The 18,109-nt window shown below is 35.5% G+C and overlaps 1 protein-coding gene across 1 annotated transcript in view; it reads left to right on the top strand.

Annotated features, from left to right (window-relative positions):
• The window catches only part of ADGB (androglobin), a 149,655-nt gene that overhangs the window by 26,784 nt on the left and 104,762 nt on the right, over positions 1-18,109 (top strand). The window contains exons 3-7 of the mRNA XM_039230921.1: positions 99-191; positions 4,062-4,133; positions 5,968-6,177; positions 14,410-14,549; positions 17,098-17,184. Of these exons, the coding sequence (XP_039086852.1) occupies positions 99-191; positions 4,062-4,133; positions 5,968-6,177; positions 14,410-14,549; positions 17,098-17,184 (602 nt within the window). The remainder of the gene's footprint in view (positions 1-98; positions 192-4,061; positions 4,134-5,967; positions 6,178-14,409; positions 14,550-17,097; positions 17,185-18,109) is intronic.

The following is an 18,109-nucleotide window of genomic DNA, read 5'->3' as shown; positions in this document are numbered from 1 at the left end:
ATCAAATCTATACACTTATTAATTTTTATTAAGATTGAGTTGCCTTTATTTTAATAAAACCATATGGAAAGAAAAATGCTCAATATATTTTTATACAGCATTTTTTTGAAGACCCTGAAGGAAAGATTGAATTGCCACCCTCGTTGAAAATTTATTCCTGGAAGCGTCCACAGGATTTTTTAACGAATAGGGTAAGAAATATTTTCACTACTGAACAATATTAACTATGGGCTATACTATCCTACTTATGAAAATTCTCACTTTTACAACACTGTAGGGTAAATTTTCCCCATGGTATTCAGTAAGAAAAAGGAATTGGATGTTGGCATTTAATAGGAATAAATGTTTTTCAATAGAGTTTACTATTTCTTGTACTGGTTCCGAAGAGAATATTGAAATTTTGCTTAGGGTTTTGAGTTTCCTTCTCTGTGTAATGTCAAAGGATAGCCTAAAATGTGTGGGAAGCTGTTCCTTAATTTTTTATTGACTTTCCTTTTCCTCCTCCTTAGCAGGAACTTATGTGATATGAAGTTCTGCTCTAGTGTTTATTAGTGTTAATTTTCTAGTCCAAGAGATTTGCACTTGGTTAACTGTGCTCCAGGTATTCTTGAAGCATTTACCAAGGGCCATCTTCATTTCTGGAGCCCATGCCCAGCTACTTGAATCACATTGACTGGGACAGTGCTCAGGAAACCATATTTTAATTTAATTTTATTTTCTTAAAGTTTGTTTATTCATTTTGAGAAAGAGAGAGAGAGGCAGAGAGAGAGAGAGAGAGAGAGAGAGAGAGAGAGAGAATCCCAATAAGCCCTCACGTTCATAGTGATTTGTGTGGTTTGAACTCATGAACCGTGAGATCATGTCCTGAGCAGAAATCCAGTCAGATGCTTAACTGACTGAGACACCCAGGTGCCCTGAGAAACCATCATTTTAAATAGCACTTATGTACATGAAAACTTTAGATTTACTGATCTATCTTAACAGCTATTTTAGTTTGAATATATTTGCTGTTTTAAGTGTCTACACAGTCTAATGTCTTTTTTTTCCCTTTATGAATCTACTATTTTCATTTAATGCATGGAAAACCAGTAGGCTAAAATAGTATTTTAGTGCTAGTCAAATGTTTGCAATGGAGTTGAGTCTTCCATTTACTATGGAATTCACCAAATCTCAATTTCTACACAAAGCGATTTTATTCCTAAAATCTTTAGTCTTTATAAGCACTGCTACTAATGTGAGAAAGTACAGTTCATCTGCCATATTTCCAATTACTGCTAATATCTGAGGAAGATATTTCTAAATTCAAAGATATTTAGTAAAATAAGAAAATAAGAAGATATTCCTCTGGCCATCAGAATATTTTTAAATGTCTACTTATAAGACATTTTAAAAAATTTGTTTTTACATTTATTTATTTTTGAGAGACAGAGCATAAGTAGGGGAGGGGCAGACAGAGAGGGAGACACAGAAACCAAAGCAGGCTCCAGGCTTCGAGGTGTCAGCACAGAGCCCGATGCAGGGCTCAAACTCACAAACTGTGAGATCATGACCTAAACTGAAGTCGGATGCTTAACCAACTGAGCCACCCAGGGCCCCATACTTCTAACACATTTCAAATAAAATAAATCAAATGCACATGAACTATGCCTTTAAATTATGTATACTGTTAGGTAATATTGATGTGATGAATGTAAATGCTGTGGTGTTAATATAATGAACTTTATAGTGCATTATATGCACTTGATATTATTAATAATATCCAGGCTCTGTGCAGTGGATGTGCAGAGTTTATATTTCATGCAAATAAAGGGTATTAATTCCATGAAGTGAGGCTATTTCAAATGTGAATAAGTAGAAGAGTTTTATGCCATCTCTTTTTAGCATACTTTAGTTCTGAGAGATACACTTGTTTTATAAACAAACTCATCCATTGTTGTTGATGGCACCTCTACTACACTTATCATAACCCTGCCCCCCCCATCTCCACACCTCTGCTCCCTCTGTGCTCTTTCTCTGGGTCCCCTGCACAGGCTCCTCTTGGAGTATGCACCAGAACAGCCACAACTGAAACTTCAGCTAACTAGGGAAGTAGAAGAATAATGTTTCTCAAGCTTTAATGTCAAGGTCCATGATGATACATTCATTTACATTGAAACTCATTAAATATGAACATATATTAAAAAGCTTAGACAAAAATTTAGCAAAACAATAATGAACTTTCTTTTTATCTTATTTTAAGAAATTTAAAAAATATTTTATTTATTTTTGAGAGAGAGGGAGAGAGACAGAGTATGAAAGCAGGTCAGGGACAGAGAAAGAGGGAGACACAGAATCCGAAGCTGGCCCCAGGCTCTGAGCTGTCAGCAGAGAGCCTGATGTGGGGCTTGAACTCATAAACTGTGAGATTGTGACCTGAGCTAAAGTTGGATCCTTAACCAACTGAGCTGCCCAGGTGCCCCAATAATGAACTTTCTATACAAGATTTACTCTCTTCTGCTCAAAGCAAAGGATGAAGTCACAGGACATGATTTAAGTCAGAGAGAAGCTAAGTTATGAAAAAACTGAAAAGGGTAGATTTAAGATATCAGAATCAACAAGGGCTTATTCCAACTCAGAAGGTTAACATGTCCTGACCACTGGTGGAGTGATCAGATCTGTTTATTTCTGAGAATCAGGCATCGATGGCCCAGGCCCTTGAGTGCTGATTACATTGAAGAGATGTAAGACGTCTGAAGATGTATTCTGTCTCAGGTATAGGGAATAGAGAAACCTCTGTAGAGACTTCTACCTTAATATTTGCCATCTTTTACTCACTGTCAGTGCCTGCTTTTCATTTGTCGGCAGGCAACTGTTAAGTTTCACTCAAATTTTAGATAATCACTACTTATTAATCTAATAGATCTAATTAATCTATTATTAATTGAATTCAATGTACATTGGTACTTGCTGAAGAGTATGGGCATTTTAGAAGTGTCACTTTGGGGTCACCTGAGAGGCTCAGTCAGTTAAGTGCTGACTTCGGATCAGGTCATGATCTTGCCTTTTGTGAGTTCGAGCCCCACGTCAGGCTCTGTGCTGACCACTCTGGAGCCTGTGTCTCCCTCTCTCTCTCTGCCCCTCCTCTGCTCATGCTCTGTCTCTCTGTCTTTCAAAAATAAATAAACATTAAAAATAATTTAGAAGTGTCACCTTGGAATTAATTAGCCAAACCAGAATTTAAAATATATTTTTATATAATATATATGTAAGTTGCTATGTTCATAGATTATAAACATTTCAATTCAAACCTTCAATGTAGTTTTGAGTAAGTTTTTCTTAGACATAAAAATTTTTTTATTGAGTTTTCAAGATGTTAATTTGTCCATGTGATTGAGAGTAGTCAATGGCATTAGTTTCCATGATTTTACTAATCAAAAACATATTTATGTTAATTTGATATGTTGAGGGTATAAGCTTGATATGAATTGTAACACATTTTTAAAAACTATTACAAATCACCTCTTCCTTTATTATGTTTATTCATGAGTGCTCTAAGTATATAAAAGGATCTTCAGATATATACCAATAAAATAATGACCATTAGATGATTTTTTTAAAAAACAGGATTTGAAATTGGGCAAGATTTTTAAAAGCTGTCACAGTTAACATTTTTTATCAAAGGTGAAGATATGTTTCCTGCTACCATGTTAACTAAGCTTCAGGTGTAACTTGAGAGGTTAATTTAAATTTTAAGTCACTTTTAAACTCTCAGTTTATGTGTGTTTGCATGCTAAGTTTATCTGCATATATTATATCTTACAACATTTCATTTTTATATGAAAAGACTCTATTTTATAGGCATTACATTATTAAGTGAATGTCACTGATATTTCTAAGAGGGTCATCTTATGGAATAATGTGCTTATTTTTTTTTCCTTTAATTTCTCTGGTTGTGAGAAATGAGATCATGTTTGACTTGTTTATATCACATGAAACTTTATTTCATTCAGCTACATTTCCTTTATTTTTCCTAAAGAGTAATATCTCTTTATATATATATTTTTTTCTTTTTTTAATTTCAGGCTCCAGTAGTTGTGAAAAATGAAATCCTGTTTGACTTGTTTTCAGCAAATGAACATTTACTCTGCAGTGAGGTATGTAGGGAATTTTTAACTGAAGACTGATTGCAGAATACCTTCCAGACCTGCTTCAAACAATTCCCAGATGGTCAATTTCAGTTTTCTCTTGCTTACCTCTAAGCTTTGGAATTGCTCAGTGTTTTATAAGCCAGACAAAAGAGGAAGAAAAGCCTCTTCAAATGAGTTTAATAATGAGCAAATGGTGGGGAAATGTTAGTATTACAATTGCTGTGTCCCTATCTTCCTGCCCACTGACCCAGGGTAGCTGAGATCTCACAATCTGGGTATTTTGCCTCTTGACCCACGTGCCTAGCAATTGACATCAAGTTGCTGCCAGATTTGCTCTGCTCTGTGCTCAAGTGCAGGGTGTTAGACTTGCTAATGCAGGAAAAATCTCACCTAAACACCCCCACTTCCGCACCTTGGGTTTTATCCATCAGAGGCAAACCTGTTGCATTCCCTTACGACGAAACAGGGTGTTTTGTTTTTTTTTTTAATTATTTTCTCCTAAGACCCAGTCAAAATCAATCGTCATTATTGGTTCAGACACTTTGTCTTTCTTATCTTAAATATCTTGACCAATATTAAAATCAAAACATTTATTTCTTCAACCAGATTGTACTGATTAGTATAAAGTTACCTCTGAATGGTTTTATACGTTGTATTTTAGTCTAAAATATGCTAATTTTGTGAGCCAAAGCCTGCGTAGACTTTAGCTTTTCATTTTTTTGAGGGAAGAAAAGTATAAAATATCCTATGTTTTAAAAATTACCAGATATACAGGAACATACTTGGCTTATCTTTGTCAACTTAACTAAACTTGAATAAATGTTCTAGATAATGTTAGTTAAGGAAAACAAATCTTATAAGGTTAGTCTCAAGTATTTAATCTCCTTATAAACCAGGCAATTAAACATATTTCAGAAAATCCAATATTACTGAGGGTAATAATGTCTTTACTTAACACCACTGTGACTCGCAGGTCTTTTTTTTTTACATTGTTTCTATTCCCTGTAAATTGCTGAAAAAGAGATAGTATAATCTACATTTTATAGACTGCATTACATAAACTGCAATTTAGAGACAGTGAAATGACATGTTCCAGAGCAGAAGGACCCCGGAAGAAAATTCAAACCCTGGTCTCTTTCTGCTCAGCTCCCCACCACACCTTGCTGCCTGTTGAAAACTCTGCCATGGGAGTTTTACTTAGATCAGCTCTGCACCTGCAGATTGACACATGAAATATAAGACTTAGAGAAGATTTAACTGTGTATGCGATTTTAATTCTTTCTCATCTCATTCACTGTCTAACTGATCCTATTGACATAAGGGGAGATCATTTTCTTCTCAAACTTCTCAACCCTTACAGAAGAGTAGCTTACTCATTTATCAAAAGTTAGTTCCAGAATAAAAGCACCACTGCTCTCAGAAGCCTCAGTCTCTCTCCCTCTCTCTCTCTCTCTCTCTCCCTCTGCCCTCTCTGTGTCTGTCTCTGTCTCTGTCTCTCTCTCTCTCTCACACACACACACACACACACAAACAGCTGAAATGAAGGTCAATACCTAATAGAGGTCAATGTCAAATCACTGACAGTTTACTCTGAAAGATAGTTCTTAGCTAAGAGTGTGTTTAATGTTAAGCCTTTTTAGCTTGCATTGTGACTATACTTGCCGACAACAAAGGCAAGAATGATGACTTTATTCTGTAAGTCAGAAATCAAAATGTGGAACACATGACATGTAGAATTTAATATTACTATTGGAAGTAGGTTTCCCCCTAAACTTATTGGTGACTTATAGTACCAATAACTGAAAATCAACTGATTAACACTAATGGCTTTTGTCTCTAGCTGATGAGATGGATTATCAGTGAAATCTATGCCGTGTGGAAGATATTCAATGGAGGTATTTTGAACAATTATCTTAAAGGGACTACCGGGGAGCCTCCTCTTCTTCCCTGGAAGCCCTGGGAACACATCTACTCTCTGTGCAAGGCTGTGAAAGGCCACATGCCTTTATTCAATAGCTATGGAAAGTATGTTGTGAAACTTTACTGGATGGTAAGTTCACTTTCATGTGCATTAAAAATTGCCTTTCATATTGAAATATATTTGTTTACATGCTGTTACCTAGGCTAATACAAGGTCATGCACTTATACAGGATATCAGTTGTGCACCTACTGGGAAGAAATGTCCTGCATATATAATTTGGGATCGATATGAAGCATTGCTGTTTGCCCTGTCACACCAGTCCCATGTGCTTTTTAAACTGGTGCTGCTTGAAACATGGAGGGATGGTTCTCTGCTATGTCTGTCGTCTCAGCCAGGTGGGCTGGGTAGGCAGGTGGACGCACGGGCTCTCTTCCTTCCTCCTTTCTCTCTGATGTGGTATGCCATCTTGAGCAAAGAGACTGCCCAAGCAGGGTCCATTCTTTCTCTCCTCCCACTGAGAGGCCCAGTTCCATCCAATCTTTTTCCTAAGCTTGAGATTTGTGCTCATGTTAACAAATCTTACCTCGATACAAAAAGTTTTTGCTTCTGCCTGAAAAGAAGGAAATGGGATAGTAGAAATAGAGAATGAAAAATCCCCTAGTTCGAACGACAGAATAGGCTCACACCACACTAGATTCACACATCACACTAGATTATGAAATCCCTTTGAGTTTTGTTGGTGGAATGCTCTCTCCCAAGGCCCAAGCTCATAGGCAGAGCCAGCTACACGATTTGCAGAGCCCCTTGCTCAAAAATGATTAGGAACTTCAATACGGTGATAGCAGCACTTTAAAAAAAATGGGGTCCCTCTAAGTGTAAGGTTCCTTGTAACTATGCAGTTCGTATAGTTTGAGTCCCACTTCTGGCTCTGCTCTCAGCGCAGAACCTGCTTCTGATCCTTGTCTCTCTCTCTGCCCCTTCCCTGTTTGCGCACACGTACTCTCTCTCAAAAATAAAATGAAACATTTTAAAAAAGTAATTAATGAGATTGTTACAGCAGGGACATAAAAGTAAAGAAGGTAATGTTAGCCTCTGAGATCTAAAATAGGATTTTTGGTGTTTTGAAATTCATAGCAAGATGAGAGATGTTGAAAGTCAAAACTTTGGGGTGCCTGGGTGGCTTAGTCGGTTAAGCGTCCGACTTTCGCTTTGGTCATGATCTCGCGGTTCGTGGGTTCGAGCCCCGCGTCGGGCTCTGTGCTGGCTGCCAGCTCAGAGCCTGGAGCCTGTTTCAGTCTGTGTCTCCCTCTCTCTCTGACCCTCCCCTGCTCACGCTGTCTCTCTCTCTGTCTCCTAGAAATAAATAAAGCATTAAAAAAGAAAGAAAGAAAGTCAAAACTTTGTGAGGAGAGAAAATGACTTCCTAAATGCCTTTATCTTCCCTATTTACCAATCATGAAACAGATTTGGCAGACAAGACTCCAAAGTTGTTTCTTTTCACATTTATTTTTCATTAAAAAAATTTTTTTTAAACGTTATATTTATTTCTGAGAGACAGAGAGACAGACAGCATGAGCAGGGGAGGGTCAGAGAGAGAGGGAGACATAGAATCTGAAACAGGCTCCAGGCAGACACAGAATCTGAAACAGGCTCCAGGCTCTGAGCTGGCTGCCAGCATAGAGCCCGACATGGGGCTCGAACCCACGAACTGTGAGATCATGACCTGAGCCAGTCAGACACTTAACCAACTGAGCCACCCGGGTGTCCCAAGGCTCCAAAGTTTTAATGCACAGCAAAGAATGAGAGTTGAGACTACACCATGGATAGGGTTGAGGGATTATAGAGAGAAGGTAAACTTGGGAAGAATGCAAATATTATTATTATTTATTCTAGTTCTGTGAAAAGTATCGTTGGTATTTCCATAGGGATTGCGTTGAATCTGTAGATTGCTTTGGGTGCCACGGACTTTTTAACAAAATTAATTCTTTTAATTCATGAGCATGGAGTAGCTCTCCATTTGTTTGTGTTGTCTTCAATTTCTTTTAAATGTTTTATAGTTTTCAGAGGACAGATTTTTACCGTCCTGATTAAGTTTATTCTTAGGTATTTTATTCTTTTTGGTGCAATTGTAAATGGGATTATTTTCTTAATATTTCTTTCCACTACTTCATTTTTAGTATATAGAAACACAACTGATTTCTGCATATTAATTTTGTACCTTGCTAGTTTACTGAATTCATTTATCACCTCTAATAGCTTTGTGGTGGAGTGTTTAGGTGTTTCTGTGTTTAGTATCTGCAAATGCAGCTTACCCTTCTGTTTGTAAGGTAAATACACAAGCCAGATGATAATACTCTTCTGTTGGTTTTCTTCTACTTTGGTCCATTCTTGACATTGGAATTGCAGTCCTTGAAAGTATATAGAATACTGATAACAGTGATAATAAATAGCTAGATAGATGCAATTTTTAAATAACCTAAATTTCTCAGAGACTGTATTCATGTGATAGAAAGATGGCTTTCTGGTTTTCTGGTTGGTGGACATTTGTTCTTTTTGGTCTAAGGGCAGATATTTCTTTCTTTTTTTTTTTTTTTTTAATTTTTTTTTAAATGTTTTATTTATTTCTAGGAGAGAGAGAGACAGCGTGAGCAGGGGAGGGTCAGAGAGAGAGGGAGACACAGACTGAAACAGGCTCCAGGCTCTAAGCTGGCAGTCAGCACAGAGCCCGACGCGGGGCTCGAACCCACAAACCGCGAGATCATGACCTAAGCGAAAGTCGGACGCTTAACCGACTAAGCCACCCAGGCGCCCCTAAGGGCAGATATTTCTACCTGTTTCTACTTAAATCCCAGGTGGTAAATCTGAGTCAACACCTGTATGCATATTAGGTGTAGTGAAGAATTAAATTCTTCCTGACAAGATATACATTATGGTTTTCTTTTTTCTCTTTCTAGGTAAACACAATTACAATAAATAATTTATGTATACCTTCCTAAACTTGTATCTTATAAACATATATAAACCTACAATATATAATTTATAGCAACAATAGGATAATATGACACTTCTTGTTCTAAAATGTATTTTTCCCTAACTATAGGCATTGTTTGTGCTAGTATATATCAATCTACATTGTACTCCATTGTTTGAATATAAGAGCTATACATATTTTGTTAGGTTCATATTGATATTTAGATTATAACAGGAGTTTTTACCAATACAATTATGTAAAATAGCATCTTTGTGTATATATTTTTGCTCATTTATGATTATTTTTTCTGGGATTTCTACATGTGGAATTATTCAAATATATGCAAATTTTTAATTTTCATAAACATATCCAATTTGCTCTTACACTTCAATTTGTATGCAATTTATATTTGATACAATTGGGATTTAAGTCTGTCATTGTATTATTTGTTTACTCTGTTACTTTTTTTTGGTACCTATTTCCCTATTCCTGTGTGTTTCTTGAACATTCTTTGGGATTCCATGTTGAATTATCTCTAGTGTTTTTGAGTATATCTGTGTGTATTACTTTTTCTTCTAGTGGTTGCTCTAGGGATTAAAATAGACAGACTTAGCTTATCACAATCTAGTAATATCAGCATTTTACCACTTAAATTGGAATATAGCTACTTTACCATCATTTGGGTCCCTTTACACCTTTACAACATAATTGATTAGGTATTTTATACATATTCAGAACTTTTATAAAGTAAATGTTGTTTTTAAATGTCAAATATAATTTTACTATACTTAATCTTAGCAAAAGGCTGAGAAGTCATGTCAAATATAATTTTAAAAGTTCCAGAAGCAAAGAACACTATTGTATTTAGCCATATGTTTATATGTATCTTTGCTCCGGATATCCTAAGATTTCTTCCATTTCCTTTTTTTTTTTTTTTTTTTTGTCTCTGCTTTCACCATCCTTTTCATTTCCTTTTTCCTTTTCTTTTTCTTTTTCACCATCCTTTCTCAGTCAATCTTCTGGTGACATATTATCTTAACTTTCTTTTGTCTGAAAATGTTTTATTTCACCCTTATTCCTAAAGGGTATTTCACTTGATACAGTGTTGTGGGTTGGCAAGCCTTTTCCCTCAGTATTGAAAAGTAGCCTGATACTTCCTTCTGGCCTCTGTGGTTTCTGGAGAGCGATCGGGTGGTCTTGTCTCACCAGCCGGTTTCTGGCTTTTTTTCCTGTGTCTCCAATTTTCAGAAGTTTGAATTTGATGTGTCTGGGTGTAGATTTCTTTGAGATTATCCTCTCTGGGATATTCTGAGATCCTTGATTCTACAAGAGTCATGTCTTAAGACAAATTTGGGAGAGTTTTCAGTCATTTATGCATTAAAATTTTTTTTCAGCCCCACATTCCTTTCTTCATTTTGGGGGACTCTGAAGGCATGGATGTTGTATCTTCTTTCATTTTCTCATAGGTCTTTGAGGTTCCTATCATTAAAAAAAAAAAATCTATGTTTCCTGGTTGTTTATAATTTCTATTGACTTTAATTCCAATTCACCAATTTCTTTCCATTTGCATTCTGCTGTTGATCTTTTCCTATGAAGGTTTTTTTTTTTTAATTTTAAAATTTCTTTTTTTCTCTTATGTTTTTTATTTCTTTGATAAGATATTCTATTTTTATTTGCTTCAAAGAGTATTCATAGTTGCTTTCTGGAGTATTTTTATGACATAAGCTTTAAATTTCATAACTAAAAATTCCAAATTCCCTGTCATTTTTGGCATTAAGTTTTATTGATTGTATTTTCTCATTGAAATTTGGATTTTCCATTTTTGCATGATTGGTAATTTTGGATCGTTTCCTGGACATCTTTAGTGTTATGTTGTATGACGCTGCTAATTAAATTTTTTTATTTTAGTACATAGTCAACCTGTTTAGATTCAGAATCCACATCCTGGCTCACCTCTGTGGGCTGTGTTTCATATGTTAATTTGGTTTATAAAGCCTGTGCGGTGTTACTCTGCTCTCTCACTCTTGTTTGTTGTCCGATGAGAAGACCCCATCAGGCAGTATCCTTAGCACCAGCTGAGGAGGGGGTGTGTACCACTTCATCCCTGCGTGGGTAGAGCGTGGAAATAAGAGATCCTTTAATAGGTTCTACTAATGCAGAAAGCACTTCCTGTCTACTGCAGGAGGGCAATAGAAGTCACAATTCTGCCCACTGACTCTGCCGGAAAGAGAAACTGCCTTGTATTATTTCAGGACATTCACAGAAGCCAGCCTTTCACCATCAGGCCCTGTATGGGAAGGCACCACCTGTTACGGGCCGAAGGTGGGGGAGTGCTCTTAGGGTTCTTTCCTATCTATATAATTATGTTCATTCAGGTATGTGCTGAACTCTCTGTCCAATGCTTGCTCTTTCCTTGATCTTTTGGAATTGTGATTGCTGCTGTTAATTAAAATCATTTAAACAAAAATTTTAATGTTTATTTATTTTTGAGAGAAAGACAGAGTCCAAGCAGGGGAGGGGCAGAGAGAGAGGAAGACCCAGAAACCGAAGCAGGCTCTAGATTCTAAGCCGTCAGCGCAGAACCTGATGGGGGGCCCGAACTCATGAACCGGTAGATCATGACAGCCAAAGTCGTACACTCAGTGTCCTGAGCCATCCAGGAGCCCCCCCAAAACATTTTTTATTATCCCTTTAGCCTGGTCTTAGGAAGAAGAGGATATAAATATATGTAACCATTTAGTTATCTTGACTTAGAATTCAAGTGTGGAAAATATTGAAATTTGAACATGACTGTATTCCACGGGCCCCTGGTGTCTTAGTCAGTTGAGCTTCAGACTTCCGTTCAGGTCATGATCTCACAGTTCGTGGGTTCGAGCCTTGCGTCGGGCTCTGTGCTGACAGCTAACTGGATCCTGCTTCAGATTCTGTGTCTCCCTCTCTCTCTCTGACCCTCCCCTGCTCATGCTGTCTCTCTCTCTCTCAGAAATAAATAAAAACATTTAAAAAATTAAAAAAATACAATTTGAACATGACTGTATTCTAAAGTAACTTAGTAATATATTTATTTATATTAATAAAGGAGGCATCCTTTTTCATAAGCATGCTAAGTAATTAAACATTTTGATGGTTATTTCAAATTATGTGGTGTTAACACAGTAAACTTAGTAAAAACTGCCCAATGTACATCTTTTACATCCAGGTAAAAAAAAAAGTGTAAAAATGTTTCAGTGTTGGGCACCTGGGTAGCTCAGTTGGTTGAGCACCTCACTCTTGATTTCAGGTCAGGTCATGATCCAAGAATCCAAGAGTGGTGGGTTTGAGCCCCTCATTAGGTTCCATACTGAGCATGGAACCTGCTTAAGATTCTCTCTCTCTTTCTGTCTCTCCCTCCACCGCTCCCCCGCTCATGCTCTCATGCTCTCTCTCTCTAAAATGAAATTTTAAAAAATTTCTGTGTTCTAAGATAAAGACTCAAGTGAATAAATTCAGTGTTCTATTATAAGATCTCATAATAATAGTTATATGCAATATTCATATCTATATATATAATATTTAATTTCTCCATGAACTTTAACCAAGCCACCAACCAAATATCAATAGGTAAGAATCAAAAAAATTCCCAGGAAAATTGTTATAATTCTAGTTAAAGTATGTTTTTAGCTATGTAATATTGAACACTTATTCCTGTGTATTTTTCATAATAACTTTTTTGAGATGCAATTCACATCTCTTTAGACTGTATAGTTCAATGGTATTTAGTAATCAAAGCATTCCCAGTGGAAATATATTATTGATCAGCTATACGTATATGATATCCATTGAACTGGTTTAGCGTAAGTCCTTAAGTCTGCTTTAAGACAGTTCTTTCATGGGGATCCAGTTGGTTCCTTCAAAATTGTTTTCAAAAATTGAAGTATAGAAAGGGAACTCACACTACTAGGTTTTATTGTGGTAAAATATGTGCACCATAATATTTAGCATTTTGACTGTTATAAATGCACAATTCAGAGGCCTTAAGTATCCTTACAATGTTGTCCAACCATCACCACTGTCTGTTTTCACAACTTTGTCATCATCCCAAATGGAACCTCTGTACCCATTAAACAATAATTTTTCATTCTCCTCTCCACCCAGCCCCTGGGAACCTCTAGTATGCCTTCTGTCTCTGTAAGTTTGCATTTTTCCAAATATGTCATATGAGTAGAATTATATAATATTTGTCTTTTTGTCTGGCTTATTTCATTGTGTATTTTTTGGGGTCATGTCATTTAAAATTAGGGAAAGGAGTGGCTAAACACTTATGTTTTAATCCTGTCTTGCCCTACATCATCTGTCAGGGAAGAAAGAAAGACGAGAAACCACTAAATAAGGCAATATGAATTCAGAGTTATGCATCCCATACAAATAAATCATGTTTCACCCTATCGCCCATATCTACTTGGGAAAACTACTGCTCTTTGAATTTTAGTTCAGATGTCACCTTGTCGTGAAGGCTTTCACAAGCAACATTTGTCACATTTGCTTTTCTGGTCCTAGAGGACCATGAATATATTATGTTTTGTACTGTTTGCATAAATGTCTTCCTTCAATAGACTCTAAGCAATTCACTGGCATAGGCCATGTGTTGTGCAGAATTTGGGTTCACAATGCCTGCATCACTGCTGAAAATATTTCTTGGGAAAAAAATAAATTCATAAAAAAATTTCACATGTAAAACCAAAGTTTAAAAAATATTTCAGTTCATAGTCATTAATGTTATCATTTGTCTCAAACTTTCAATTGTGAAGCAATATGCATATAGGTAAATATAGAATCATTTTATTAAATAAAGTATTAACTTCATGTTAAAAATTAGATCTTTAATTAGGAGTAGAAGCAATCTGGTAATTGGAAGTTTAAAATCACTGAGTCTATCAGGATGAACAATAATTACTTACATTTGGAGGATTTGTGTTATGATTATATTGTTATTTAATTATGACCAAACTTATCCATGGTTGTATAATGTTTTGGTTCTGCTATTTGAAACACTTTGATTTACTGCATTATGTAGGATGGGCACCCAAGAATGTGTTTATTAGGTCTTATAAATTATGATATAAATAAATAAAATATTATAGATAATATAAAATATATATTATATTATATGTAGGTAAATAAAATAAAACAAAATAACAATAAAATAAAATAAACAAAATAGTCAGCTAAAATTCTCAGCCAGAGTAGTATTGAAAAGCAGTGCGCCAATCTTCAGCTGTAAGAAGGTAAGATAAAATTATAAAACAGTAAATAGTAACATCAGCAGTGTTACATTGTATTTCTCATACAATACGTATGAGAAAAAGTAACATAATTGACTGACTGTACATTCCTTTCTTCTCATTTTTAGGGTTGCTGGAGAAAGATAACTATTGATGACTTTCTTCCTTTTGATGAAGACAACAATCTATTGCTTCCAGCCACAACCTATGACTTTGAACTCTGGCCAATGCTTTTGTGTAAAGCTATCATTAAGCTGGCAAATGTTGAGTATGTAGAAGGAAGAACTATTACTCACAAAAACCAAAAAGACAAACAACAAAAAACTATACATCTGTATCGCATAGCTTTATTTAAAAAAAAAAAAAACTATTTAAAATAGACTTCTTTCCAAACACTGTAAACATTTTGATATAAAAATGCCAAAACCACTAATTTGAAGTATTGGGTTAACCAGAAATAAGACAAAACTCTCCCAATTGAAAATACAAATTATTCTATATCAAATGCTTTCTTATGATGAATAGAACATAATCATGAAAAATAAGTGTTTCAGCTGAGCAGGAGATACAGGTTGTTTTTGTAGGGGAATATATTGGTTCATCTAAATACCAAAAAACGTATATTGGAATTCAGTTGAAATTTTAGGTTTTGTATATGTAGCAATAATTTATAATCTTGAAAACCTGAACACTTCTGAAAGATATCAGTTTTTTTAATGTCTTCCTCATGATTTTGGTAACACTGCTCCCTTTTAATACATTTGTGATACAAACTTCTTCCATTTGCTTCAATATTCTTGTGAAATATGCTTATATCTTCCATTCCTGCATGTCTTGCGCATCAACATATCTGAGACATGTCTGCCACTTTCATTCTCTTGGCTTCCACCTTACAGGGACCTTAGGTCAGTCCATCCCCACACTAGCCATACAAAAAAAAAATCTTAGATGCTTGAGTTGCAAAGGCTTGGCAACTTTGTATCACTGCTCAGTGGGGGGATTCTCACCTACACTGAGCCAGCTTGAATTTGATACCCTTCACCCTCCTGCAGGGTGTGACAGCATCTCATTCTCCGCAGGATGCCCACCTGCTCCAATAAACCGCTGCAACCCTTTGCTCAGTGCTCAGCCTCCTCCCTTCTGTAAACAGAGCTCTGTCCATCAGAAGCCTGCTCTTTTTTCTTTTAGTTCAGCTTCTTTTTTCTTTCCCAAGGCTATACAACAAAACCAGCCACTCTACTGCCATCTTGGACAGATCTCTTTTCTCTCACCAGCCCTCGATTGTCTACTCAGAATTTGTTTCATGCAGCTCAAAACTCTTAATTTCAATGATTAAAAAAACAAAAAACAAACAACAAAAAGCCTCAGCCCAGATCTTTTTAGGTAGCTGAATAGCACTAAGTATTCACACTGGTGATAATCATGTTTGTTTTTTTGGAAAGAGAATGATGTTCCTAATGTTCCTAATTCTCAGACGTAACTTGAAATTCTGAGAGCTAGAGCTGAATTAACACCAGTGAAGTGTTAAATGCATGACCTGGAAAATTGGAGTGGCATTTTGTCTTTCTTAAAGCTATAGTTCCATAGAATTTTAGAGCCTCCTAAGAAATAGAATTATTGCTATTTTAGAAAATAAATAAATCCAGCTCAGAAATAAAGACCCAACTAAATGTGAGACATTTCTTAGGCTTTCTAGTGGCTACCTGGACTGTGTGGTACAATTTATATTTATCTATACACTGTTTCTCAAATTTTATAGTACATAACAATTATCTTTATATGAGTTTTTGCTTTCTACATTAAAAATTAATGTGTAGTAAGTATTTCACTATCACTGTGAGCTCTGCAAATGAAAGAACACTATTTACATGAGGTATGCAGCCACTTCATAAATATGATTATCCACAGAGTTTAGACTAGACTGTGAACTTCCACAGGAGATTTCTGTTATCTGTGACACATGGAGATACATCAAAATTCATAATGTATGAGCAACAAACCAATACAAGTTTATAAAGGGTAGAACACGTGACTAAGAGAGTAAGATTTCTTTCAGAAGAAGAAAACATGTCTGGTCAATACCATTAATCACCACTGCTGGCATGCTGGCACATGGTAAACTGAAATGGGGATCCTGGTCATAACAGGGGTATGGCATTTCTGTGGGTCAGTGCAAATAGCCTAATCACTTTGGGGGGAAAAAGGACTGAAATGAGAAGAGTAGTATTTAGTCATTCACAATCTCATTTGACTTTATGCTATGGTGGCAAATTTACTTTTTTGTATAGGATAGAAAAGATGTTTCTCGTCCCTCTGAAATTATCTAAGGATTAAATTAAGATTATCTGATGTCATCTTGACCTGCTGTGTGAGACTGATTTAGTACACTGCCTCATGGGCATCTTAGGATAGTAGCTGACATTAGAAATATAAAAGACATGGTTCTGTTTTTTAAAGAACACAATAGTATATTGAATATCTATAAAAATATATCATCTAAATTTATATATTTTATAATATATGTGAATACATTTTGTGTATATGACATGAATATTAATTTATATCTTTTTAAAATAAGGCTTGTAGCATGTTTTTAAAATAAACATGAACTTTTACACTGGATTCCTTTAAACACTTTAACAAAATGAATCATCTGGCCTTTGGAATAGTATTTTCTTGTACTCTAACATATAAGCAGTATGAGCCCTACATTTATTATTATATCACTGCTTATTAAAGATTCCCTGTCCTTACATATCTCTTTGTGTGTGTTTTCAAGTGTTATTAACTATGCTATTATGCATTTGCTTTTTTAGCATCCACGTAGCAGAGATGAGAGAATTAGGGGAGTTCACAGTTATTCATGCCCTTACAGGATGGTTACCAGAAGTGATTCCTTTCCAGTAGGTTTTACCATTAAGTTCTTCATATGTATTTTTCTTTCTTTCCCAAGATGTTTCTTTAACTAAACATTATGAAGCTTTAAGAAAATCTCACATTTTACAAAATGTCTGTGAAAATAATATTTTAGTGTATTAATATTTTATAGCATTATACAAAAATCCCTTGAGGAGCTCAGGATAAATTCTGTTTTTAAAAAATACTGTGAACTACAAATATTAAAACCATGTTAATTATTTATCATGTTTACAGGTGTCCCTTTATACTTATACAACTACTACACTGACTTAATACAGAAACATATGGGGGGGGGGGGGTTCTGGTTGGCTCAGTAGGTTAAGCATCCACCTCGTGATTTAAGCTCAGGTCATGATCTCATGGTTTGTGATATCAAGTCCCTTATTAGGCTTTGTGATGACATCGTAGAGCCTGCTTGGGATTCTCTCTCTCTCTCTCTCTCTCTCTCTCCCCCTCTTTCTGTCCCTTCCCTGTCCTCCTTTCTCTCTCTCCCAATAAAAATAAATAAAAGCAACATAAAGGCAACTTGTAATTAGCCACACATATTAAGAAATAATTAATAATAATAAAATACCTATTAGGCATTAGGCATATTAATATATTACTTCTAATTAAAAACCACAGCCCTGAAAATATTATCTCACTTGATATTTCATATAACCTCATTAGCTGGGTATATTTCATTACAAATGAAGAAACTGAAGCCCAGAGTGGTTGACTACCCCAAGCTGTGCACATTGTACCTGGAGGAGAAAAAATATGAATCCAAGTCTTGTTGGGTCGAAAGCCCACAGTATTTATTTCATGTGATTCTAGATATTTGTGTATGTCCACAAAAGAGACATTTAATGTAAAGCTTACTTAAAATTTCACAAGTACTTTTATTTCATACATAAAGGTTATAGACAC

This window comes from Hyaena hyaena, unplaced genomic scaffold (assembly GCF_003009895.1).
Source record: "Hyaena hyaena isolate Hyena2069 unplaced genomic scaffold, ASM300989v1 scaffold_52, whole genome shotgun sequence".
NCBI classification, from domain to species: domain Eukaryota; kingdom Metazoa; phylum Chordata; class Mammalia; order Carnivora; family Hyaenidae; genus Hyaena; species Hyaena hyaena.
This window is presented reverse-complemented; position numbering and strand designations above follow the sequence as displayed.